Source organism: Oikopleura dioica, chromosome 1 (assembly GCF_907165135.1).
Source record: "Oikopleura dioica chromosome 1, OKI2018_I68_1.0, whole genome shotgun sequence".
In the NCBI taxonomy this organism is placed as follows: Eukaryota; Metazoa; Chordata; class Appendicularia; order Copelata; family Oikopleuridae; genus Oikopleura; species Oikopleura dioica.
This window is the reverse complement of record NC_137291.1, coordinates 12,611,066-12,634,103: the sequence shown is the minus strand read 5'-3', so window position 1 is coordinate 12,634,103 and position 23,038 is coordinate 12,611,066. Positions and strand designations below refer to the sequence as shown.

The following is a 23,038-nucleotide window of genomic DNA, read 5'->3' as shown; positions in this document are numbered from 1 at the left end:
AAAGACGAATTGCGGCTTCTGATGGGACTCAAGGGAGCCGCAAGTTTGACGCGCCACAAGTTCATAAACGACTGCGTAATTAAATACCGTCACTTAAATTGACAGTAAAAGCGAGTTCACTGTATTTCTTTGACTCTGCATATTTCATCCCTTTTAAAAGACAAGGTGAAATGACACAACAATCGACCGATCAGCCGCAAAAAAGCAAAGCCGGATTCTTCAGCGGCATCATGAAGTAATATGTCAATATATGACTCAAAAGACTATTAAAAAATAATCGAAAACGTATACTATGCATTTCTATCAATCTGAAACAGCGTTTTCTTAGCAATCCAGCCGAGAGAGTTTCCCACTCATCAGGGCCGAATTTGTCGAACGCTGCTTCTACTGCATCTAATTTTCTTTCAAACATGGCTAGTGCTGTCAATGTCGGCCAAAAAACAGTAAGTCGAATCAGTAATTAAAGCTCATTTGTACAGCATGTTTCTTTGAATAAGAATCTACCCTTGGGCGAGAATCAATTATTCTCATTTCCCAGGCGATTATATTCAAATAAGCGCATCTCCCCAGTTGAACCCACGTATCCATCTCACTGTCCATCTGTATGTCTTATTTTACAGTAGTTGCGCATATGCAAATGTTTATTTCAGGACTCGTCGTCAAAATGCCTACTGGTTATCGAAAATCGCGCGACAGATTGGTAAGAACGACAACTTTTCCAATAAGCAGCGAGTAAAATTCTCTCCCAAGGGGGAAGGCTTTTGCGAATAAGACGGTTCAAGGGATGAGATTCAGAGTTGAGCAGCATACGTTCGATGATTTGACTATTATCGCCACTAATGAGGGCATGGTCCAGGTTTGGGTTGGATCAGACAATCTAAGAACCTGACGTGCGCGCATGTCGCTTTTCCGTGACCTTTTCATCCGCTTTTCTTTTCCAACCTCAAAAAAGGCGTGTTCGAGAAAACTCAGGGAAGAAAACAAAGAAATTCGTTTCCGCCCCGACTTCATTCTCATCCGACAACAACCATTGACCAAGCAGCATCGAAGCGTTCTTTTGGGACTGAAGCTCGGTGGGATTCCGTCGATTAACTCGCTCCACTCAATTTATAACATGTTCGACCCGCCATGGGTTTTTGCCCAGCTTGCTAGGATACGAATGCGATTTGGAGCAGGTACTTACTTTCCAATAGAAAGTGTATATCTCAGAATTAACATAGAAAAACCCTTGTTTTTTCGCTGTTATTTTGTTCTCGCTAAAGTTGATCAGCTCAAAATTCGGGGTAAAAGCATAATGGCCCGACCTTCATCCGCAAGAGGGCGCGCGGAAAAGAGGTGGAAGAACGGAAAAGAGGTTGAAGAGCGCCCTGAGCATGGCGCCGGAGGAGAGTGCGCAGGGGAGCGCAGATGGAGAACCTCCATGAATTACTCAGCGGGTGGGCAAGTAAGGAAGGGAGCGCGAAGCCGCCTAATCCTAGCGTGAAGTGTGTCAATCTCTGTTCAAACACCGCTATCATTTCTGACTGCGTAGTACCCCCTGCAGGAGCAAAATTTCGTTAGACTGATTTTTCGCGCACATTTTTATGAAATTATAAATAAACTAGAAAAACTTTTCAAAGGTAAGATTTTGCGCTGAATCTAAATCAAACGTCAAAATCAATTTTTGATCCAAGACTTGGAGCGTAGCTTTCTCGTTTTGCTCCTCCGTAAAATCTATGTTCTGTGCGCGAAAAGCTTTCTTCTGATATATATATGTCTCATAGAAAGAAGGCCATCACTCCTACTCGCCTCTAGAATTAATACTAACATGGGTAGAACAAAAGTATCCCGTCCGCCCCTGCTGCGCTCACTCCCAGGTGGAAGGCTCGATTATCGTATTTAGGGCTTATCGCCAACTCATCAGTTCTCCCTGGACTCGCAAAGTTCGGAGGATTCAGAGTCCTCCGCGCACCTGGCGCCCTCATGCGGGAGTAGGTCGGGCCATTCTGCTCGACATCCCAAAATTCGCTCAAATAGATTCTTAAGAATCCGCCTAACATTTTCTTTTGAAGAGTTTCCCGTGACAACGACCACATTTATGCCCAATGCTAATAGTCTCCGTCGATTCCGCGACTTTCCCGCAATTGTCAGCTCTTCAAATAGATCAGGTAACGAAGCTACTTCATCATCAATTCCCAAAATACTTCTAAGACGCCCGACTGCGGATTAGAAACCGCGAACAGGTAGAAGACATCATTCCAATCTTGCAACAAATCGACGACTACATCATGGTCGAGCCACTGGTGAAAGCGGCTTACGAGCTCCACGTCACGCGAATTGGCGGAATCTACTCCGTCTATGTCCGCACCTCGCCTCAAGAAGGGAATCCTGTGGTCGAGCGCGTTGAAATAACTCCAAGGAAAGGATGCTCTCTCAAAGCAGAAGACGCAATCTTGAGTTTATGATGTTATCTATGTCAAATCGTGTAATTCAAAATCCGTGACCTACAAAGATCAAAATCTCTTTAAAAACAAACCCTCACGTTTTTTTTCTTCACAAAATTAATAAGCAAACTTTCTCGGCTTAGCTAAAAGTTTGCTCAGCTTTGAGCTAATTTTCGCAACATTGAGCATCTTAAAAAGGTATAAACTGTGGATAGATGCAGTTTGCGAGCTATTTGGTGGACTTGACATTGGTAAGAAATGCATCAATTACTATAATTGCATCAAAAATGCATGCACATGATCTGCTAGTAGCAATATCAGACGATGCATAAAATGTCTTCTTGATTAACTTTTCTTCGAATAGCTGGAATACGGGCGATCCACACTGCTGATGGTCGGGATATCATCGTGAACGTCGAGAGCAGTTGGCTGAATTTACAAACTGTAGCGGCTCAAAATGATGAAGCACTGATTGCGGATGTGATTGTCAAGAAAATGGAGCTCGGTAAAATGGATTATATGTTGCGTAATGTATGTTTTTGTTTGAAATAAAGTGAGAGGATTATTTTTCGATGAAAATTAAGAATTGATTCGTCCCGTCTTATATGTTGATTTTTAAAGTTAAACCTATTCAACGTGTGTTTATTAAAGCGCATTTTTCCAAACATCAATCTTTAACGTATTCTTTAGCGAGCCGGCCGCAGTCGATAGCAAAAAAGTGAGTTTATGTCATGTCTAACCGGCACCGTTTACCACATCTTTCTTCATTCTGTCTCTTTTCTGTCCCTTTTATATTCTCCAAACTACTCTTCTTGCCTTCTATTAACCTTTTCTTCTTGTGCACTTTAACAGTTATATAATCACGTAACGAAGATAACTGATGCGAATAAATATGATTTTAGTGCTGGGCAGACGGTCGTGAATCCGCACCACAAGGTTGGATTTTACCTCTATCAAAGAAGAGCTTATTCTTTTAATTAAGAAAATGGTGAGTGAGCCCTGTACTCCAGAGCGACCAACCCCGAAAGTTAGGCAATCGTTGCCCAATTCGCCCAGTTCGGCTAGAAAGGCAAGACTGCTTCATGAAAGAACCTGAGTACTAAAACATTGCTAGAATACATTTGTCCCCAACCCCTTGGACGGCGAAAACGCAGAAAAAATTCGTGATATGCGAAATTCCTTCATGAGCTATTTCAACAAATAATAATTAAACAGTAACTTCTCCTGACGACGAAAAAAACTTGCCATTATCCCTCGTCTGTACCCTTATTATCAATAAAATACAGAGATTCCTTGATTTCTGATGAACACTGATAAATTTGAACGCTTAATTTTTAGAGTCGGAAGTTGACGAAGTTGATATGAGTTTAAGGTTTCACTAGAATCTTCAATCTTGGTTCGAATTTCGAAAATTTAGAGTTCACTAGAATCCTCTCTGTACTTAGAAATACGGGTTCTTTGAACGTTTTATGTTTGCATTGAAATATTGACACAAAAATCAATTCTGAGAATAATATAAAAATATCGCGCTCGATTGTTGTATCATCAACGCTTCATGTATATCGTGTCTTCTCCAATATTTTTAGCTTAGAACAACGTGGCTGTCGGAGTACTAAAAAAAGGTTCACGAAAATATTCGTTCAGCGCTGAGTAAATATTAAAAGCTTTCCGTAAAAACACAGCGGTCATTATCCGTTTTAAAAATGGAACCTTCCAGGCTTGCTTCTTCAAATTACTGAAATAAAAAGATTTTTTCAGCCGCTTGATGACTGGTTTAGTCTGGCTGTCTTTGTCTTAGACGACTGCTGTCAATTATCCCATAGAACTAACAATCTGTTTTGCCCAAAAACGACAATGTGAAAAATGGACATTGTCAAATTGCAAAGGCGTGTGTGAGAATTTGCTTCTCAGAGTTATTATTAGCTATTTTACTAATGAGAAGACTCTCATTTTTAGCCATTAGGAAAGAATTTTCTTTAGACCCTATTCCAAGGGACCGCAGAGCAATAATTCTCTGAAAGCTATAGAAAGCTTCTGTTGTATTCTGTCTTAAAGAAATTCGCAACTTTCATCAAAAATGACTGGAAAGGATAGAAAGTCAGGAAGCCACTTTTGGATCGTCGGAGGCAAAATCCATGTTTTTGAGCTGATACGATAGCTTATCAAAATTTACCTTTGGAAAAATAGTGTCCGCCAACATCCGCCAACAGTGCTGATGTCCACCTTCAAACGCTCATCCTCTAAAATTACGATAGTCAATCGTAATAACACAACTCTCGTCTCCACGTTGTGTCGCATCATGAGCGCTCTTTGCTCGCGTGCGCCAGGCTCAATCCTGGCCGCATAAAAACTCCTGATTTTAGCACTCTTGTTACTTTATTTTTCAAAGAGAATATAGAGTTATATCTAACAAAAAATGGCCCTTGCAAACGGTTTGGCTGGTGCTCTTCCTCTCAGAGCCAATTTGGAGAGCTTTTGCTATGTCAAGGTGAGATCTTATCTTTTCAACCCTTCCATAAACATGTTTCTCAAGGGAATCTCCATGTTCTCCAACCAGAGCCAGAACGAAATGGTCTACACAGAATCCGCCAAGGAATGCTGGGAGCTCTGCACCGTCTACGAAGAGTGCAAAAACTGGACGTTCCACTACGACAACCACGGTCACTCAAACGTCCGAGGTCACAAGAACGGAACTCACAAGTGTCTTTTGATCACCTCCGATGATGCCCCAGTCATCTCTGAGGACAGCAATGCTGTTTCTGGATCGCACATGTGCGGCGATAGTAAGATTTTCCCTTTTTTCCGGTTATAATCAAACTTTTCTTAGACGACTGTATGATGAGCGCGGTCGAATTCCAAGGAGCAGACCAAGATCTCGACCCCAAGTTCAAGAAATTCACCGCTGCCGTCGAGGGCTGCCAATGGATCTGCGACATGATCCCCGAATGCATGCTCTACGACTGGAACGAGAACACTAACGAATGCCGATTGAAGAATTCAGGAGCCAAGGCCTACGTTTCCACGACCTCTACTGCTGGAAGCCACAATTGTTAAAAAGTCGAGGACTTTAGTAACATGTTCGAATGACTGATGAAAACTAACCTGATTACTGTACTAACTACTATTTAAATTCTGAAAATAAATTTGATTTATTTTTTTGATTTCTCGATTTTTGATCGTTTCGATGCGATAAAAAGGCTCTAGATAACCTCAATTGTTGTGAAAAATATAAACGTCTTAGAGACTCACTGTATTAAAAACAAGTTCTAGCGGGATTTAGGGCTCTCATTTGCAAAACATCGAGAGATAGCATCGCATGGAAAGAATAAATTTCAGCATCACCGAAGAGTTCTTCTTTTCCGACACTTGTACGGATCAAAATTGTGAAGAATGCGGGTAATTCTAGCTTTCTATTCCATTCTTTTACAAAGCATTAGAGAGATCACCAAGAATATGTTTAGGCTTACCGCGGTGTTTTTCGATTTTCAAGGTTCTTTTGAAAAATCTCCCCATACTTTCAGAACATATGCATCAAGACAAGCCTTGAAAAACTGCACTTGCAGAATTTTCGATATGAGTCATCTTACCCCCTTTTTTGGGGGATTTTTAGCAAGAAAAAAAGCACTAGTTTGATTAGAAGCGGCTTTTGAGTGCGTGCTAGATCGATTTTGATAATTTGATGCCTACCATGTGAAAGATAAGCGCAAGATGCATCGATACATATGAAATTTATTATTGCGGAGTACTTCCTTCATATGATTCTAGAGCTCCAAAGTTGACGCAAGCAGCCAGATACGAAAATCCAATATTATCAACTTCTGATATAAGCATGCTATGATGATGTTTTATAGCTCAAATTGAAGCTTATAAATTACTGAACAAAATGGTGTGGTATTTTTTTGACCAGCCGGTTGTGCTTCCGGTTCGTCGCGGTTCATACCCGGAAATAGGTCAAAATGTAGAAATATGTATATCAAATGAATTAATTTTCAACAGCGAATCTTTTGAACATATTCAGAAGTTCAACCGCCCGGTTATGATTGCGGTTCATGGTGGTTCATGGTGGTTCAAGCGCAGAAATGAACAAAATAGCAGCAATATGTATATCAAATTGAAACATAAATTAAGAACATTCATAAAATCATTTAATAAGCCCGAACCAACCGGTTGTTCTCCCGGTAAATGGCGGTTCCAAACGGTTCAAGCCGGTTCAAGCTAAAAACATGCTCAAAGTGGTTCAATATGGTTATCACATGTATTCATTTACAATAGCGAAGCTTTCTAGCATATTATGAAATTCAACCGCCCGGTTATTCTTGCGGTTCATGGTTGTTAATCGTGGTTCAAGCCCAGACATGAACAAAATAGCATCAATATGCATATCAAATTGAATCTTGTATTAAGTACATTCGTCGAATCATTGAATAAGCCCAAACCACCCGGTAACTCTCGTGGAAAAAGGCGGTTTCGGACGGTTCAAGCCGGTTAAAGCCGAATATATGCTCAAAGTGGTTCAATATGTATATCAAATGAATGTTTATTAAAAAGCACGTCTTTTGAAACTTTAACGAGATCCGGACGCGTGGTAAAACACTGAATATGCGCAAACCGCCCGGTTTTAATCGATTTTGTCTCTTTAAACGGGCAAAAATAAGGAAAGGCCAGGCCCGTTTATTCAATTCAGTCTGAGACGGGGCCAAGCCGACCCGAAGGGGAGGCAAGGCCCGTTTATTCAATTCAGTCTGCGACGGGGCCAAGCCGACCCGAAGGGGAGGCCAGGCCCGTTTATTCGATTCAGTCTGCGACGGGGCCAAGCCGACCCGAAGGGAAGGCCAGGCCCGTTTATACAATTCAGTCTGAGACGGGGCCAAGCCGACCCGAAGGGGAGGCCAGGCCCGTTCAAACAATTCAGTCTGCCACGGGGCCAAGCCGACCCGAAGGGGAGGCCAGGCCCATTTATTCAATTCAGTCTGCGACGGGGCCAAGCCGACCCGAAGGGGAGGCCAGGCCCGTTCAAACAATTAAGTCTGAGACGGGGCCAAGCCGACCCGAAGGGGAGGCCAGGCCCGTTTATTCAATTCAGTCTGAGACGAAGCCAAGCCGACCCGAAGGGGAGGCAAGGCCCGTTTATTCAATTCAGTCTGCGACGGGGCAAAGCCGACCCGAAGGACAGGCTAGGCCCGTTATACAATTCAGTCTGAGACGGGGCCAAGCCGACCCGAAGGGGAGGCCAGGCCCGTTTATTCAATTCAGTCTGCGACGGGGCCAAGCCGACCCGAAGGGGAGGCCAGGCCCGTTTAAACAATGCAGTCTGAGACGGGGCCAAGCCGACCCGAAGGGGAGGCCAGGCCCGTTTATTCAATTCAGTCTGAGACGAAGCCAAGCCGACCCGAAGGGGAGGCCAGGCCCGTTTATTCAATTCAGTCTGCGACGGGGCCAAGCCGATCCGAAGAGGAGGCAAGGCCCGTTTATTCAATTCAGTCTGCAACGGGGCCAAGCCGAACCGAAGGACAGGCTAGGCCCGTTATACAATTCAGTCTCAGACGGGGTCAAGCCGACCCGAAGGGGAGACCAGGCCCGTTTATTTCCTTCGGGTCGGCTTGGCCCCGTCTCAGACTGAATTGAATAAACGGGCCTGGCCTTACCTTATTTTTGCCCGTTTAAAGAGACAAAATCGATTAAAACCGGGCGGTTTGCGCATATCTAGTGTTTTACCACGCGTCCGGATCTCGTTAAAGTTTCAAAAGACGTGCTTTTTAATAAACATTCATTTGATATACATATTGAACCACTTTGAGCATATATTCGGCTTTAACCGGCTTGAACCGTCCGAAACCGCCTTTTTCCACGAGAGTTACCGGGTGGTTTGGGCTTATTCAATGATTCGACGAATGTACTTAATACAAGATTCAATTTGATATGCATATTGATGCTATTTTGTTCATGTCTGGGCTTGAACCACGATTAACCACCATGAACCGCAAGAATAACCGGGCGGTTGAATTTCATAATATGCTAGAAAGCTTCGCTATTGTAAATGAATACATGTGATAACCATATTGAACCACTTTGAGCATGTTTTTAGCTTGAACCGGCTTGAACCGTTTGGAACCGCCATTTACCGGGAGAACAACCGGTTGGTTCGGGCTTATTAAATGATTTTATGAATGTTCTTAATTTATGTTTCAATTTGATATACATATTGCTGCTATTTTGTTCATTTCTGCGCTTGAACCACCATGAACCACCATGAACCGCAATCATAACCGGGCGGTTGAACTTCTGAATATGTTCAAAAGATTCGCTGTTGAAAATTAATTCATTTGATATACATATTTCTACATTTTGACCTATTTCCGGGTATGAACCGCGACGAACCGGAAGCACAACCGGCTGGTCAAAAAAATACCACACCATTTTGTTCAGTAATTTATAAGCTTCAATTTGAGCTATAAAACATCATCATAGCATGCTTATATCAGAAGTTGATAATATTGGATTTTCGTATCTGGCTGCTTGCGTCAACTTTGGAGCTCTAGAATCATATGAAGGAAGTACTCCGCAATAATAAATTTCATATGTATCGATGCATCTTGCGCTTATCTTTCACATGGTAGGCATCAAATTATCAAAATCGATCTAGCACGCACTCAAAAGCCGCTTCTAATCAAACTAGTGCTTTTTTTCTTGCTAAAAATCCCCCAAAAAAGGGGGTAAGATGACTCATATCGAAAATTCTGCAAGTGCAGTTTTTCAAGGCTTGTCTTGATGCATATGTTCTGAAAGTATGGGGAGATTTTTCAAAAGAGCCTGAAAAATAGAAAACACCGCGGTAAGCCTAAATATGTTCGACAAAGTCACATTTTGCCGGATTGATGCCCCAGTTCTCCTGCTCTGTGAAAACTGCGCTTTCAAACTTCCAAGTTATGAAGAAATCGAATGGTCGATAGAAGAAGATCAGACTTTTATTGAAAAGCTGCCAGTTTACGAGCTTGAAGGGCGAAGATTCAAGTGTCCTGCGAAAAACTGCGACAAAATTCTTAGATTTCATGAATTCGAGGAGAAGAGCTGTTGCGAAGCTGCTACTAACCCTCTTTTGGTAAGGCAAATATACTAATTTATGGCTGAAAATGCATCTTTAGCCGAGTGCAAGAACCTCATCAAATCAATATCAACAACGAATGATCTCAAAGTAGCGATGCTAGCTGCGAATACTATTCAAAAATGCATTGATGACCGCACTTGTAAAATATGCTCCAAAGAATTCGATCCAGGTAAGGCTCACCAAAATCAAGGAAATATATTTTTTGAAGATGTCATTTTCCGACAACGAGCTTACATCTCAAACTGCTCTCATCAATTTTGCTACGGTTGTCTTGCTGAAGAAGCTGGAAATACCAAGCGGTTGCCTTTATGCCAAACTTGTAGCAGCGCTTTTGCACTGGCCGATGTTCGAATTCTGAAGGAACGGTTTTCATTTTTATTCTTATGACATAAGCGGAGGAGATCAATGAAAACCTTCATAAGAACTGACTTTAAGACTCTTCCTTGATTGCTTCATTTATCAAACAGAATCACTCGTTTATCAAAACCCTCGTTTTTATTTTTCTTTCTTTTTATTCTCATTTCAACATAAATAAATAAATATAGAATTTACATCTGGTTACTATCTATATGCAAATGTATCATTTTCGATTCTATTGTCTTGCCAGGAGATGATCCTTCCCGCCATATAAGAATCCTTTTCGCGTCTGAGTCCAATCTCCATTTATGTACCAATCAGTAAGCATGTTCATCAACGAAGTTTTGTTCATTTTCTTCAACTCGAGAAGATTCGCATCGGGATTTTCGTACATTTCCGCTTCGCTCACGTGCATGCATCGATGGAGACCGTTGAGGTTGAACATGCTTGGATCGATCTTGAGCATGTTTGTTACGGCGACGATATTTTCATTGGGGATTCCGGCTTTGACTCGTAAAATGCCGAGGTAGAACTTGTCCTCGATTCGCATTGAGTAACGGTTGGTGCGCTGGGCTTCTTTCCAGATTTTCATTGCCGCTTCTGGACCCATCGAATTGCAGTTTCCATTACAGTACTACTCAGTTAACATCATCTATGATTTCAAAATGCACTTACCTCTGGAATAGAATATTTTGGAGGCCAATCAGCAATCCAGTTGTACCATTTGCTAGTGTAAGTCGCGACCATATTGCCCGGAAAAGCTTCGCCATCCTTGAATCTAATATTGATCTTCTGCCCTTTTATGCAGTAAATTGATTCATCGGAGAGAAACGGATCTGGTTCCCAAGGCTTCTTTTCTCGATTGTTCATTTCTGTATTTGTCTTGTAGTCTTTGACGATGTCGGGGAGGAGGACGAATGCGTCGGAGTCGTGAAAATTGATGATTTTCTAAAAGAAAACTTGAGAAATGAAATGGCAAGCTGATGAAACCTTGTTTCCGTAGCAAAAACCAGCAAAGAACTGGAATCCAAGAAATGTCTTCAGAGGAAGATTTTCATATGTATCAACGAAGTCACCGATGACCAGATCGTCATATTTCGTCGCTTCCATGTCTATTTCATCGTTGAGCGTTTCTCCTGAAAATTCAATGAAGAAAATATTCAAAGTTCTGTTCTCACCTGTTCCGAGAAGAAAGAAAATGTTGTAGTCAAAGTTTCCTTTCTTCGCCATTTTCTGATAATAGTCGCGGATCCATTCTCGTTCGAAGAAATCCCCGCGGGCGCACTTTATAAAAGACACTACTGTTCCTTTGGAACATGCGGTTCTTGGCCGTCGGAGGTAGCGAATGAGATCTTGGGGGTCGTTGAGTTGGTATTGCGGCGGCAATTCGTTGATTTGAGCGTCCAAATCGTAGTCAAATGGGGCTTTTAGGGCGCTGTCGTTTGGGTATGTGAGGAAATCTTCCCATAGATAAGAGTGATCCCTAAAGTTCGAAATTCATTCGAATAAAGAGTAAGTTCACTTACGTATAATTGAATTTCGTCGAAATCGAACAACTCAAAAGGGTCGTAAACGAGTTCAGATGACTAGTCCAATAAGCAGATCCATTTGATCGACCAGTTTTATTTTGAACCATGAGACCTTGATAATCCGCTTTGAGCAGTTTTTGAGTATACTCGTAAATCGTTCTCTCCGGCTCTTGTTTTCTCTTCACTTCTTTTTGAACGATCAACGCGTCTCGTATTTTCTCGGCAGTTTTGGAGTTGATAGCGAAGATGTCCCAATGACACTGGCTTATGATTGTGTTGTTGAGAGATTCTGGCAGCATTGCTTCGTTCTTTCGATTCAAGCAGGCGATTTCGTCGTTTTCTAATTTGAGCTCTTTGAGTTTTTCGATGAGAGGTTCGGTGATATCGAATTGGTGGTTGGACATGAACACGAAGAGTGAGTTTTTGTTGGCGTTTTTCATGACGTCGATGGCGAAGGATTCTGGAATGTTGCTCGTGTATAGTGTGTCAGGAAACTCGTCCTCGTAATTCATAAATGTACTGCTGTAGCCAGAGTTATCGAGGAAAATCTCAGAGTAGAAGTTTGAAGAATTTGCTTTGGTTTCATAAAGATTTCGGAACTGCCGCCTGAGAGGAATGAAAAAGGGCGTAATTATGAGTTTTCTTACCTGAACATTTTGTAATGCCTCGCTCTTGGCAGGCCGAAATCCCTGACGGCGGTGTAGAACAAAATCTTCTTTTCATTTTTCTCTTGCTTTTCGGATCTTTCTTCTGTTAATTTTTGGTTCTCATTGAATTGGTAAAAGTTCAAGACGAGTAGTGCGCATAAAATGTATCCACCGAGGGGAATTTTTATCAATCGCCGGGTTCTCATGATTAAACAAGCATCCTTCTAGCAAAAAGATTCGCTTCTAATTTGAAAGAATCAGCTTGGTGGAACGCATACTGCGCGAATAGCCTCAGGATACACCGCCAGTCGCAATACACGCCAGGGACTGCTGTCATTGCACTTTTCACCGGTGTTATGCGTGGTCTATTTTTGGGCACGAAGAAAGCCTTTTTCGAGGTTTAAAATAGCTTTCAAGGATGGTGATGCGTTTCTTATTCAAAATGAAGGTGTTCCGTTTTTGTCGTTGAAGATGCTTTGATAGCGCTTGCGCACTTTTTTCGTCGATGAGTTTTGTGATTTCAAAGATTTTGAAACGGTCAAAACAAAAAAAAAATAACGGAGAGATGAGCTTTTCCGCAATATCTTCCGCTGAGAATACCGGAAGTGAGAGAACGCGCCTCGAGAAGCTCACTGAAGCCTACAATAGGCTTGGCTCCATGACCGAAATTCATATCAAAAGTGGCTTTGAGGGAATTCCACCGATTACACATATTCTTCAAGAGTCAATAAAGGTCATCCAGAAACTAGAGGAGCAGCGAAACGCTCTTGCATCTTCGATTCACGCCGAGTACGAAAGAGAGCTACAAAAAATTCGAGAGGAGCTGGCACGATGCAAAGATATACTGAAATTAAAAGAAAAAGAGTTTTTTCTTTTGCGCGGAGATTCAACTGAAAAATCATTCCCGAAGAAAAGAAAGATTGATATCAACAATGGCGAGCATTACGTACCAGAAGTCATTGAAGACGAGCAGACTGGTACTTCTTAGTATTCTTGTAACAAAAAAAGAAATTTTCTCAGATCGTACTCCTCCAGTAGCGAAACCAAGAGCATCGAAGTCCAAAAAGAAGAAAACAGCCAAGGACGTTCGAAAATCGCCTCGTCTCGGTCAGTTTATTTTACACTGCCTCTTATTCATTTAATATTTTTTCAATCTTTCTTTACCGGTAATATTTACTTGTAGATACATCCTTATACTGCACATAATTAAAAAATTCGCATAGTATGTCATTTCATCTTTCATTTAATCATTCATTCACGGTTCATATAAGACTGTATAAATTTGTATAAAACTGTAAAATTAACAATAATATTTCATATTTTTTTATTTTGATGATGAAACATGGCGAATTATATTTCAATAAATATATTTTTCATGTAAAATTTTTGACTAGAAAGGATTATAAAAGGCAGATTTTCGGTGATAAAAAATTATAATTTATAAAGCATCCATCATTGCTAGCAAATCGTCTTCAGGTGCTTGTTTGTCATTTTGAGCATCGCTTTGGAGATTTTTGATGAGTTTTTGGACATGGAAGCTATTGACATTCTTGGAATTCACGGTCGGGCAAGAGTCACCTTCTTTTTCGAAACGAACTGTTTGTTTTTCTGGCTTCTCTTCTGGATCTGTTTTGCCATCAGCTTCGTCGTGTAAGACGGACAGTTGGATCATCGACTGAGCAGCAGTTTCTTTTTTGCTTTCCTCGAACATCATATTCGACAAAATCGAAGTTTGGGCTTCAAAAACAGACGGTGCGTCTTCAGGAACTCGTGGTTGTTGGCTAGCTTCGTCGTATAAATTTCGGCCAAGCTTCCAATTTCGTTTTCCAGCGAAATCTTCCGCTGACTGAAGCTCCTTTTCTTCTTCCAAAACTGTCTCTGAATCAACTTTATGATCTAAAGCGTTAGTTTTATCAACCTGGAGGGCCTCCAGCCATCGCCCAAGTTACTTGATCGCTTTCTTCCATCGCTCCGTAAAATTTCGTCGTTCCTGGTTTTTGAAAACCGTCGGGAATTGTTCTCTTGAGGACAAAACGCGCGTCTTCCAATTGTAACTCGCGTCGCAACAGTAATGAAACTCGGATCTGGTGCTCCTGGAAAATTTAAAGAGTCATTATATCTATTGTTTAGCAGACTTGTAGCGTCAGCTCCTGGTCAAAATTTTACCTGGTAATCGTTGAGGATTTTACGCCGAAGTATTGTCCATTTTGCAGCTTTAGAAAAGATATTAGGGAACATCTTCTTTAGTAACAATCTGCTGAATATCCCTTCCTGAAAGATCGCCGAAAATAGGAGCCACTTTCGTTGTGAAAAACTTTCTCACTCTTCTGTCTTCAATGCTTTTGAACAGCTCTTTTATTTGGACAAAAATCGAACGGGATAAGCTCTCCTTTACCCTGTAATACAGGGCCTGTATAAACTTAAGTTTGCAGAGGACTATATTTGACCAAATTCCTTCAAGGTCCTCAAAATGATTCAGTAAGCAAAGATACATTTGCTTAGGGTTGCGGCAGTGGAAGACTTGATACTTCACAGCTAGGAAAAGTTTGTTTATTCTAGCGCTTTCGGAAAAGTTAATTCATATTTACCCATCGTCATCAGATCAAACAACTTCGCCATTGATACGGGGTTCAATTTCATCGTCGTACAATGCGCGATTTTCGTGAATTGTTCTTTGAAATTTCCCAAGTTGTAAATTTCTTCCTCGGACAAAAATCTCTCGACGATTTCTCTCAAGACTTTCTGCCTTCTTTCTTCTTCAATTTGCGAGTCTTTTAGCCTCTGCTCTATTACAAAAATCATCTCGCAACCAAGGCTGAAAAATTGGTACAACAAGGAGCGCGAAACATGTTCCATTTTTATTTTCTTGCTCCGGGCGCGGTTTGATCTGCCTCGGAGCGAGAGTTTTTTGTCGATGGAGAAAGTTGAGAGCTGATTGGATGCGGGAAACTTCCGGCGGTTCTGGAGAATTTTTAAATTATTCAGACGGAAACAGACGTGGTAAATAAATGAAGAAGTTCTAGAATCAGCATCCTGAATATTTTATTTTCAAAATCAAAGGCCAGTTGAACTTGGTACGACTATTTCGGGCATATTCTTCCACTTCCAAATTGAGACGCGCAACACCTTTTTCGCAGCTTCTTATCACTCCAAAAGTGTCACAACTTTAGGGATTGGCCACGAGTGCCTGAGAAAAATATTTCTGTCTGAAAATCCCCTCCTTGCTTAGAGAATTCACGCCCTGTCTAAGAACCCAAGCCTTTTTCAGAAGGACATGAAAAGTGAGCCTGATCGGCGGCCCATAAAAATTCGCCGTAAACACTTGTCTTCATATTTGCTTTGAGACATGTTTGGATTTTATTTTTTTCTTTTGGATTCGCGCACGAGAGAGAATCTCAAATCTGATTTCAACTTTTTGCAATCATAGAGAACTACAGTCAATAAAAAAGAGAACTTTTTCAGAATGATACGAAATGCACTAAAAAGACAGCTTTCCTCCGCCGAGCTTTTTGAAAAGGAAGCGGCATTTGGAGCCACAAATTATGCCCCTATCAAATGCGCGATTAAAAAAGCTGAAGGGGTTTACATGTGGGACGCGGAGGACAAAAGATACTTCGACTTTCTCTCTGCTTATTCTGCTGTGAACCAGGGCCACTGTCATCCAAAGATTATTGATGCTGCCGTTCAGCAAATGAAGGTAAAAGCTGATCGGATTATGTAATGATTTCAGGGTGATTTTAGACGCTGCACTTGACCTCGCGTGCGTTTTTTAACGATCAATTGGGACCTTATTCCGAATTCGTCACGAAGTTCTTTGGATATGATCGAATTCTTCCGATGAACACAGGTGTTGAAGGCGGTGAAACTGCTTGTAAAATCGCTAGAAAGTGGGCTTATGAAGTCAAGGTAAGAGAACCCCGCCATTTATCCAAATCATTCGAGAAAAAAAGGGAGTCGAAGCTGACCAAGCAGAAATCATCTTCGCCGCCGAGAACTTCTGGGGTCGAACTCTAGCTGCCTGCTCTAGCTCAACTGATCCAACGTGCTTCACGAACTTTGGTCCAAAGATGCCGGGATTCTCCATCGTTCCATACAACGATTTGGCGGCGCTTGAAGAACGATTCAAAGCAAATCCAAATATTGCTGCTTTTATGGTTGAACCGATTCAAGGAGAAGCTGGCGTTGTTGTTCCTGATGATGGCTATCTTCGGGTTTGTAGCAAAGAGTTGTTCTGACATAATTTTTTTGTAAGGGAGTCAGAGCCTTGTGCGACAAATACAACGTCCTTTGGATCGCAGATGAGGTTCAGACCGGCCTTGCAAGAACTGGAAAGATGCTTGCTGTTGATTACGAAAATGTAAAACCAGACTTACTGATTTTGGGCAAGGCGCTCAGCGGGGGCGTGTATCCCGTCTCAGCCGTTCTTGGTAGCCACGAAACGATCCTCTCTATCCGTCCTGGCGAGCATGGCTCAACTTATGGAGGAAACCCAGGTACGAGTCTTTTCTAGGATCGAGACTTCATTAGTTCTTTCAGTTGCCTGCGCAGTCGCAAAGGCTTCCCTTGAAGTTCTCGTCGACGAAGACCTGGCTGGAAATGCCTTCCGAAAAGGAGAAGTTCTCCGCGAGGAGCTCTCAAAACTCCCCCAAGAAATTGTCTCCCTCGTTCGCGGCCGAGGACTGCTAAATGCGATTGTCATCAACGAAGGCTACGATGCTACCGAAATTTGCTACAAGCTCAAAGACAATGGCCTCCTTGCCAAGCCCACTCACGGCCATATTATCCGATTCGCACCGCCACTTGTTATAAACGACGAGCAATTGACTGAATGTATTGATATCATTGACACTACTGTTCGATCGTTTTTGTAAACAAAAAAATGAAGCAATAAATTTAAAAATCATCTAAAATCTCGGCCACTGCTCGGCCTCGAGTGGAGCCGCACAGATTCTTCTCCGACCGCCGAGTTTGTCATTATTGTCATTCGCTGGGTATTCGGTGTTGTCTCGTAGTCGCTTGTTGGTTTCTTGCCCTTCTTGCGGAATTTCTTCGCTAAGAAGGCTTTTATCTTCTTCTTGTGTCCTTGAAAAGCGGTTCGAATACTGTCAGATGAAATAACTTGTGTACCTGTTGAGAATATGTAGATTATTGAATTGATGGCACATGAGATCCAGATCAGGTTCTTCTTTAACTGCATCTTGTTTCGGGTTTTTGAATGAAAAGAAAATTTAAGTATCTAAAATTTTGACGGATAATCGCAAAACCCGTTTCAAAAATCGACAGGATCCATGGCAAATAGACTGCAATGTTGTTGTATAAAGAAGAATATTGATAATCTTCGAATGAGTTCAAAAATTGCAATTTTTCAAAAGAAAAAGCCATATTTTTGAACTCATATCTGAACAGGACCCCAAGTAAGAAAGAAGGCGGTAATGATAAAAACTATGACAGACACAAGCTTTTGAATTTCTTCTTGATGCTGGTTCGTCATCCCGGCAGAATTACGAACGAGCCTGTGAACTTTGGTAATTTGCTTGATGAAGCTATAGTAACAGTATGTTATGACACCGCCGGGGAGAGCGAAACAGGTCAGGAAGACGAAAACCACGTACTGAATTTTCGATCTTTTTTGCTAAAATTGATCATTCTTACGTATCTAAATCTGGTTGAAACAGGACAAATACATTGGTTGATGCCGTCTGCTGTTCCCCTAAAAATTTTAAAGAAAGCTGGAAGATTGATTGTCCTTTACCGGCAAGAGTTTTCTTCGACTTCTTCGGGACAATAGGTCAGAAAATCATCGCAAATTTTGGCAATATCGGGCTCTTTCTCCCACCATTTATCCGAGCAGTCTGGGAATTCAGTCGTATTTCCGAAAATATCATCAAATGATTGACTTGGAGTCGTCATGTATTTGTCGCTGAGAAAAGTCTTTTCTGAGGACAAACCACTGAACATTAATGAAATGAAATCAAGGAGGAGTATAGTACCAGTTTGATTGCTCATATTCTGTCAAATTTCCAATAACATAGGGGTCAATTGCACCCCAGTCTTCTCGACAAATGCGCGTCTTTGGATGGAGATCTGTATTAAGAATCTGTGGAGAGCTTTATTTGGGTTTTCGAAGAACGTTTTTTGCATAAAAACATTGACGCTGTCTGCTTATAAAGTCTAAGTATCGAGAGCCTTTTTCATATGAGGATGCCAATGAGCCAGATGGCGCCCGAAATCGAGTGCGTAACGATAGGACGTCTTCTGGAAACAATCGGATTGTATTTTCCTTTGATGGCGATGTACCTGTCCACCGCCATCAGGGTCAGAAAGAAAATAGACACGATGAAATTCACGTTTGTTGTTGCGTTGGCAATTTTACACATGGTCGCTCCAAATAACCATTCTGTTTTCAGGATCAAAACTGCTTCCTTGCCGTTTTCTGAATTCATGATCCCCTTCCTTCATGATTCAAGTACTGGGAAATCTTGAGCGGAAGAACAAGTATAAGAAGTAAATCGGCAAAGGCCATGTGAATCGCGTAAACATGGCTAGCAGTCACCATCTGCGAATGATTGAGGACCATTCCGAAGAAAACGAGACTGTTTCCCAATAAACCGATAATGAAAAGGACCGACAAATATATTGTCACAAACATGTCGCGAAGCTAATGAAAGTATGAGACCTTTATTAACTCCTGTCTAATGAGTTGTACAGGCGGAAAATGAAATCAGATCGAGTTGGTACTACTACCTTTGTTTGGCCATAAAAATCTAGCTTTCCGTCTTCGCTTCTGATGGTGCACATTTGGTAAAATGTGCATTTTTGCGTCGAAATGAGTTCTTGACATAAACTTTTCAGGAGTTTTACTTGATAAAGAGGTTCTTTCCTCTATGAATATATCACATAATTATGAGCTTTTTCTTCATATTGTTTACTAATCTGAGTTCCCCAAAGGTAGGGTTAGGGTTAGCCCCTTACCCCTAAGATAGGACCCCTACAAAAGCCTAACAGTAAGATCCTTACCCTTACTGTAATTTTGATAAAACAATCTTGAACCATTCTTGTCGCTAGAAAAATGTTCTAAACTCCTTTCCTTTCCATATCTTCAACCATCTTTGATCATCGAAAAATCCGATTTTTGATTATTTTCTTCCTTGATTTCAGCGTCTCTTTTTCCCAGTTCTTTCTGTACTCATCTGAATTTGCAGTGAGCGTTCTCTTTGAGGTCTCCTCTGGAGTGTTATCTATATCTGAATCATTGTTTTATCGACAATGTGCGTGTCGTTTTGCTGCTCGAAATATTGCATAATTAATCAAAAAATATATGTTTACAATGTTTATCGCCTCGATGCGTTTATTCGCGAAACTGAGCCTCAATCTCAATATTTTAGAGTACTCTAAACAAGATTACTCTTATAAAAGATCAAGGTGGAATATTTGATTGATCGAGCAGCTTCAGAAGGAGCTGTATTATTAATAGTCTGAAGCCTATACTGTATACAATACTCTTTCCCGGCAGGGAACAACTTGTGCAATTCTGAATTGCCAATTCAGAAAATACTTTTCTCTTTTAGAAATCTGGCAATTTTCTTCGGAATAAATAGAATTGTCAAAAGAATTGTTATAACACAATTTTCATCAGCAGCACCGTCATCAACCATAAAGGCTGAAGCATTAACACTGACGGATTGTTTACTGTTTCCGTTATTAATAATTATTGCGAAAAAACTAGTATAGCAAAAAATCAATAATATTCGGTGATTGGGAAAATTAGAAGCATCCTTCTTTACCACTGAAAAATTTAACGAATAAATTAAACTTATCAGCCAAAATTTGAATCTAATATCAGCCTAAAGAGGCAAGTCAATGCCCAATTTTCAGATGATAAAACAAAGTTGATAAATCAAAAAATGTAAAAAAGAACAAGCACGCGAAATTAAATTGGAGTAAGGCCCGCTGAGCGTAAAATTGGTTTAGATACAAAGCCTTACAAGACTCCTTTGTGATAATATATCCAATCAAAATATCTACGTGGCTGATAAGGGGCCTGGAATAACATTGTTTCCCCCGCCGCGCCGCACGATTTTGTCTGGCTATTAGAAAAAAGCTCCAATAATTGGCAAGAAAAGGTTCAAGTCCGAGATTATCCTCTTTCCTAAAGTTATGCATTTGAAGCTTATCACCAGCCGCCAGAAACGCTATCAGTTACACCGGCGCCATTCCAGGCAGCAGCATCGTCCCCCGCTGAGTTCGAATACACTACCTGCCAAAATCCTGACACAATATTTCTTCCATTACGTATTTTTCCCACGAAGGGCTCCTTTTGGTCCTTTGGATAAATTCAAAATAATCGCCCTGTCAGGCGCGTATTTTTGCTTCTCGACAGATTTCAAAAACAGCCGGCAGAGTCGCATAAACGCGCTTAATTTGCTGTAATAACTCTTATTTAATTAAAACAACTAAACTCGTTAGTGGGACTTTCAGAGTTTCTTTTAGAAAGAATCTCAAAGTCGAGACGGAAAAATTTCCAGCAAGTAATCTTTTGAAACCCTTAGTTCAAAAAAAGCATAAAAAACTCGTCATTGCTCTCCACAAAAACTCGTAATCAACGCTTATCAAGCTGATAGTTGGATTTAGTAAGGAGCTCTAGAAACCTATTCTTTCTACAAAAGACTAAACAGATAACACCAAAGCAAACAACGAGCCCTTGAAGAAACACGAGAGGTCAATTTACGTCATCTCTTTTCAGGGATTTCTGTAACACAACTTTTTTGAGTTTCCAAAAGGTTCAAATGTTGGACAAGTTTCATGTTAGCATTTCAAATATTCACTTAGCTCAGAACATAACTTGATTATGTAGATTCCAAAAGAGCTTTTATGAATAAGAATCTCATGATTCCTTCGCGGCGGCGCGCGTCGTCCTAGCGCCACCACGTCAAGCGCCGCGCGTTCAAATCCGCGCCGCACGTCTTCTCAAAAACTAGAATTCCGATAGAAAATTACAGATTGCTTTTGTTTACCAATTTTTTTCATAAGAAAAAACAGAGAAAGGATTATTCGAGAAAGAGAGTTTGTTCTGAAGAAGCAGGAAGAATTGGAAAATGAGATAGTTACAGGAAAGGAGATAAAATTGTAATCATTTCGACCTTTTCAAGCGTGTATTCTAGCGCTAAATCGATGTAAGAAGGTGATGTTGGCATTTTCAAAGGGAGTAAGGGTTAATTGCTTGTCACGTGTTTATTCAAAAATTCTGGATCCGCCCCAAAAGAGACAATTACGCGTAATTATTCTTTTGGCAGGGAAGATGTTTTAGTCTGATCTACAGAGATCGATGATTTTGGTTTTCAAAATAAGCGCTGTCTGTAGTGCAGACCCTGTACTCATCCAGTTTTTGCGCCGGAGGTTAATTTTCATATTTATATAATAATGTCGCTGGTTCATTAAAAATCCGTCCGGTTCAATTTCTCTTCTTCCGAGAGTATCAGCTTCTCAACCCTTTTTCCGTGAAACAATGTAATTTCGACAAATGTTTAGGCGAAGAGATTTTCAACATGAGAAAATGCCAAAAATCAACTCTGCCCCCTTACTATTTGACAGATACTTTCAAACCCGGTAATTCGCTTACCCAAAGAGTATCACAACCCTTTTATAATATTTTCAAAAATTGAGGCAGCTGTCAAAAATTGACTTATCCCCGTAACTGAAAAGCTTTTAAGAAATTGATTTTTGAAATTGACAAGAAAGAGGTGCCCACGTTCGATTTACGAATTTCGCACCACCAATTTTAGCTCTCTCAGATCATTATGAATTTAACGGATCATATATCCTTATTTTTGAACCTCACCAAAACTATGACTCAATTTTTCATTTTCATAAACCTCTTCTTCATCTATTTCACCATGATCTTATAATGGGTACCCTGTGTAAGAGCCTTACACAGGTAGACAAATGTAGGTCATGTTCTCTGGTAAGCCAAGAGGATTAAAAAGTTATCTCCTGAAAGAGACTTAGAATGATAAAGTCATGCGCTTGTGGGTCATCTTATTGTTTCAATTATTTGATTATAGCGCTGGTGGTCGATCATTGTGTAAGTATATCCATGTTATGATAACATTCAACTTGGAGGCTCCCAGAGAGCTAAATCGATAAGGCGTTAAATTTCGATTGCGGAGCGAAAAAATATTTGAGCTTTTTTTTTGGGATAATCAGCACTTATAGAGCTGTCGGATGAGGTGCGCGTGCGCTTTATCGCAAAAAGCGATAGAACGTAATTCAACGACTCATCCCTTAAAATACCTACCACACGCTCCTTAACGCTCGGTTTCTTTCATCGGGTTCCTGGACACCTGCCTTGACCGGTTTTGATGGAACAAGACGGGTTTAACCCCCGAGCGCTAACGTGTCCAGTTTTGCGTCTCGGGCCTATTAATCGGCCGGTATATCCTTAAAAATAAGATTAAAATTGAAGAAAAATGACAAACATCAGCAGTTCTAACTCGCTTTAGTCGGATGGCGTTGGCGAAAATGGCAAGGTTTCATGAGACTGCGCAAAAAATACGCAGCATGCGAAGTCACCGACCCCAGCCTGGCCGAACTCCAGCGCTGCGGCAAAGATGGCATCTCGAAGCAAGAGTGCGAACACGAGCGATACTGCTGCTACAAAGACGGTGCTTGTTTTTACCCGACGCAAGGTAAACAACAACAAATCAAATCTGAAATTGAAAAAATCTTCAAGTTATGCCACCTCAGAATTTGAGAGCGCACGCGTTATCGGAGCATAAAATTGAGCTGGAGTGGAATTCCTACTCGGTGCCGTATCAATTTGAGCTTGAAGGAAACGGGAGTACAAATAAATTATACAGTCGTAGCAATCTTTATCGAAAATATGAACAGTAGCTTGGTTTTCTTAGCACTGCGTTTTGGTGATAACACGAACCCATAACTAGATAAAGAGGCTCTTGGGACGAGAAAATTAGGCAGCGC

At 41.1% G+C, this 23,038-nt stretch overlaps 8 protein-coding genes and 1 long non-coding RNA gene across 11 annotated transcripts; 6 read left to right on the top strand and 3 right to left on the bottom strand.

The window, feature by feature from the left end:
• Positions 1 to 163: 163 nt before the first annotated feature.
• Positions 164 to 3,723, top strand: LOC145706430 (synapsin-3-like). Of its 3 annotated transcripts, XM_081783834.1 has the most exons (13): positions 164 to 235; positions 329 to 443; positions 651 to 700; positions 751 to 856; positions 953 to 1,175; positions 2,052 to 2,147; positions 2,191 to 2,399; positions 2,623 to 2,674; positions 2,788 to 2,928; positions 3,114 to 3,141; positions 3,326 to 3,359; positions 3,406 to 3,492; positions 3,538 to 3,723. In XM_081783834.1, the coding sequence occupies exons 1-13, from the start codon at positions 171 to 173 to the stop codon at positions 3,625 to 3,627; spliced, it is 1,296 nt and encodes a 431-aa protein (XP_081639960.1). In that variant the 5' UTR covers positions 164 to 170; the 3' UTR covers positions 3,628 to 3,723. The 3 variants fall into 3 exon arrangements, with proteins under 3 accessions (XP_081639960.1, XP_081639976.1, XP_081639967.1); XM_081783850.1 differs by lacking the exon at positions 3,538 to 3,723 and having other exon boundaries at positions 2,788 to 2,954; XM_081783841.1 differs by lacking the exons at positions 3,326 to 3,359; positions 3,406 to 3,492; positions 3,538 to 3,723 and having other exon boundaries at positions 2,788 to 2,954; positions 3,114 to 3,303.
• Positions 3,724 to 4,792: 1,069 nt separating this feature from the next.
• LOC145706488 (uncharacterized) lies at positions 4,793 to 5,584 on the top strand. Its single transcript, XM_081783908.1, has 3 exons — positions 4,793 to 4,911; positions 4,957 to 5,206; positions 5,251 to 5,584. Exons 1-3 carry the CDS (start codon positions 4,840 to 4,842, stop codon positions 5,475 to 5,477), a joined length of 549 nt encoding a protein of 182 aa, XP_081640034.1. The 5' UTR covers positions 4,793 to 4,839; the 3' UTR covers positions 5,478 to 5,584.
• Positions 5,585 to 5,686: 102 nt separating this feature from the next.
• Positions 5,687 to 9,540, top strand: LOC145712224 (uncharacterized). The gene is made up of 3 exons (XM_081789910.1): positions 5,687 to 5,819; positions 5,861 to 5,881; positions 9,273 to 9,540. The coding sequence occupies exons 1-3, from the start codon at positions 5,740 to 5,742 to the stop codon at positions 9,538 to 9,540; spliced, it is 369 nt and encodes a 122-aa protein (XP_081646036.1). The 5' UTR covers positions 5,687 to 5,739.
• A 484-nt stretch (positions 9,541 to 10,024) lies between these two features.
• On the bottom strand, positions 10,025 to 12,404 carry LOC145706409 (uncharacterized). Its single transcript, XM_081783811.1, has 6 exons — positions 12,062 to 12,404; positions 11,412 to 12,020; positions 11,064 to 11,368; positions 10,876 to 11,021; positions 10,561 to 10,833; positions 10,025 to 10,519 (listed from the first exon to the last, which is right to left on the bottom strand). Exons 1-6 carry the CDS (start codon positions 12,265 to 12,267, stop codon positions 10,121 to 10,123), a joined length of 1,938 nt encoding a protein of 645 aa, XP_081639937.1. The 5' UTR covers positions 12,268 to 12,404; the 3' UTR covers positions 10,025 to 10,120.
• Positions 12,405 to 12,604: 200 nt separating this feature from the next.
• On the top strand, positions 12,605 to 13,436 carry LOC145706499 (uncharacterized). Its single transcript, XM_081783919.1, has 2 exons — positions 12,605 to 13,038; positions 13,082 to 13,436. Exons 1-2 carry the CDS (start codon positions 12,627 to 12,629, stop codon positions 13,201 to 13,203), a joined length of 534 nt encoding a protein of 177 aa, XP_081640045.1. The 5' UTR covers positions 12,605 to 12,626; the 3' UTR covers positions 13,204 to 13,436.
• On the bottom strand, positions 13,419 to 14,442 carry LOC145706480 (uncharacterized). Its single transcript, XM_081783898.1, has 3 exons — positions 14,228 to 14,442; positions 13,980 to 14,154; positions 13,419 to 13,939 (listed from the first exon to the last, which is right to left on the bottom strand). Exons 1-3 carry the CDS (start codon positions 14,297 to 14,299, stop codon positions 13,500 to 13,502), a joined length of 687 nt encoding a protein of 228 aa, XP_081640024.1. The 5' UTR covers positions 14,300 to 14,442; the 3' UTR covers positions 13,419 to 13,499.
• Positions 14,443 to 15,490: 1,048 nt separating this feature from the next.
• LOC145706451 (ornithine aminotransferase, mitochondrial-like) lies at positions 15,491 to 16,959 on the top strand. Its single transcript, XM_081783862.1, has 5 exons — positions 15,491 to 15,758; positions 15,803 to 15,967; positions 16,012 to 16,272; positions 16,314 to 16,554; positions 16,598 to 16,959. The coding sequence occupies exons 1-5, from the start codon at positions 15,525 to 15,527 to the stop codon at positions 16,930 to 16,932; spliced, it is 1,236 nt and encodes a 411-aa protein (XP_081639988.1). The 5' UTR covers positions 15,491 to 15,524; the 3' UTR covers positions 16,933 to 16,959.
• On the bottom strand, positions 16,884 to 17,386 carry LOC145706521 (uncharacterized). Its single transcript, XR_014134693.1, has 3 exons — positions 17,326 to 17,386; positions 17,189 to 17,252; positions 16,884 to 17,143 (listed from the first exon to the last, which is right to left on the bottom strand). It is a non-coding gene; the product is annotated as an uncharacterized LOC145706521 (long non-coding RNA).
• Positions 17,387 to 22,056: 4,670 nt separating this feature from the next.
• Positions 22,057 to 22,951, top strand: LOC145712223 (uncharacterized). Its single transcript, XM_081789908.1, has 3 exons — positions 22,057 to 22,142; positions 22,561 to 22,746; positions 22,791 to 22,951. Exons 1-3 carry the CDS (start codon positions 22,079 to 22,081, stop codon positions 22,949 to 22,951), a joined length of 411 nt encoding a protein of 136 aa, XP_081646034.1. The 5' UTR covers positions 22,057 to 22,078.
• The last annotated feature ends 87 nt before the right edge of the window (positions 22,952 to 23,038 follow it).

Excerpts from the sequence above, each read along its gene's own strand:
- LOC145706499 (XM_081783919.1), top strand. The coding sequence starts at position 12,627 with ATGAGCTTTTCCGCAATATCTTCCGCTGAGAATACCGGAAGTGAGAGA. Across the intron at positions 13,039-13,081 it reads CATTGAAGACGAGCAGACTG|ATCGTACTCCTCCAGTAGCG; the intron begins GTACTTCTTAGT and ends AAATTTTCTCAG.
- LOC145712224 (XM_081789910.1), top strand. The coding sequence starts at position 5,740 with ATGGAAAGAATAAATTTCAGCATCACCGAAGAGTTCTTCTTTTCCGAC. Across the intron at positions 5,820-5,860 it reads CAAAATTGTGAAGAATGCGG|AGAGATCACCAAGAATATGT; the intron begins GTAATTCTAGCT and ends ACAAAGCATTAG. Across the intron at positions 5,882-9,272 it reads GAGATCACCAAGAATATGTT|CGACAAAGTCACATTTTGCC; the intron begins TAGGCTTACCGC and ends CCTAAATATGTT.
- LOC145706409 (XM_081783811.1), bottom strand. The coding sequence starts at position 12,267 with ATGAGAACCCGGCGATTGATAAAAATTCCCCTCGGTGGATACATTTTA. Across the intron at positions 12,021-12,061 it reads AGGCATTACAAAATGTTCAG|GCGGCAGTTCCGAAATCTTT; the intron begins GTAAGAAAACTC and ends CATTCCTCTCAG. Across the intron at positions 11,022-11,063 it reads TTTCTTTCTTCTCGGAACAG|GAGAAACGCTCAACGATGAA; the intron begins GTGAGAACAGAA and ends TTGAATTTTCAG.
- LOC145706430 (XM_081783834.1), top strand. The coding sequence starts at position 171 with ATGACACAACAATCGACCGATCAGCCGCAAAAAAGCAAAGCCGGATTC. Across the intron at positions 2,675-2,787 it reads ATTTGGTGGACTTGACATTG|CTGGAATACGGGCGATCCAC; the intron begins GTAAGAAATGCA and ends TTCTTCGAATAG. Across the intron at positions 3,142-3,325 it reads CCGCAGTCGATAGCAAAAAA|TGCTGGGCAGACGGTCGTGA; the intron begins GTGAGTTTATGT and ends ATATGATTTTAG.
- LOC145706451 (XM_081783862.1), top strand. The coding sequence starts at position 15,525 with ATGATACGAAATGCACTAAAAAGACAGCTTTCCTCCGCCGAGCTTTTT. Across the intron at positions 15,968-16,011 it reads AGTGGGCTTATGAAGTCAAG|GGAGTCGAAGCTGACCAAGC; the intron begins GTAAGAGAACCC and ends CGAGAAAAAAAG. Across the intron at positions 16,555-16,597 it reads AACTTATGGAGGAAACCCAG|TTGCCTGCGCAGTCGCAAAG; the intron begins GTACGAGTCTTT and ends TAGTTCTTTCAG.
- LOC145712223 (XM_081789908.1), top strand. The coding sequence starts at position 22,079 with ATGCGCTTGTGGGTCATCTTATTGTTTCAATTATTTGATTATAGCGCT. Across the intron at positions 22,143-22,560 it reads CGCTGGTGGTCGATCATTGT|TCGGATGGCGTTGGCGAAAA; the intron begins GTAAGTATATCC and ends AACTCGCTTTAG. Across the intron at positions 22,747-22,790 it reads TTGTTTTTACCCGACGCAAG|TTATGCCACCTCAGAATTTG; the intron begins GTAAACAACAAC and ends AAAATCTTCAAG.
- LOC145706488 (XM_081783908.1), top strand. The coding sequence starts at position 4,840 with ATGGCCCTTGCAAACGGTTTGGCTGGTGCTCTTCCTCTCAGAGCCAAT. Across the intron at positions 4,912-4,956 it reads AGAGCTTTTGCTATGTCAAG|GGAATCTCCATGTTCTCCAA; the intron begins GTGAGATCTTAT and ends ATGTTTCTCAAG. Across the intron at positions 5,207-5,250 it reads ATCGCACATGTGCGGCGATA|ACGACTGTATGATGAGCGCG; the intron begins GTAAGATTTTCC and ends AACTTTTCTTAG.
- LOC145706480 (XM_081783898.1), bottom strand. The coding sequence starts at position 14,299 with ATGTTCCCTAATATCTTTTCTAAAGCTGCAAAATGGACAATACTTCGG. Across the intron at positions 14,155-14,227 it reads AAATCCTCAACGATTACCAG|GAGCACCAGATCCGAGTTTC; the intron begins GTAAAATTTTGA and ends TAAATTTTCCAG. Across the intron at positions 13,940-13,979 it reads GATGGCTGGAGGCCCTCCAG|AGACAGTTTTGGAAGAAGAA; the intron begins GTTGATAAAACT and ends AAGTTGATTCAG.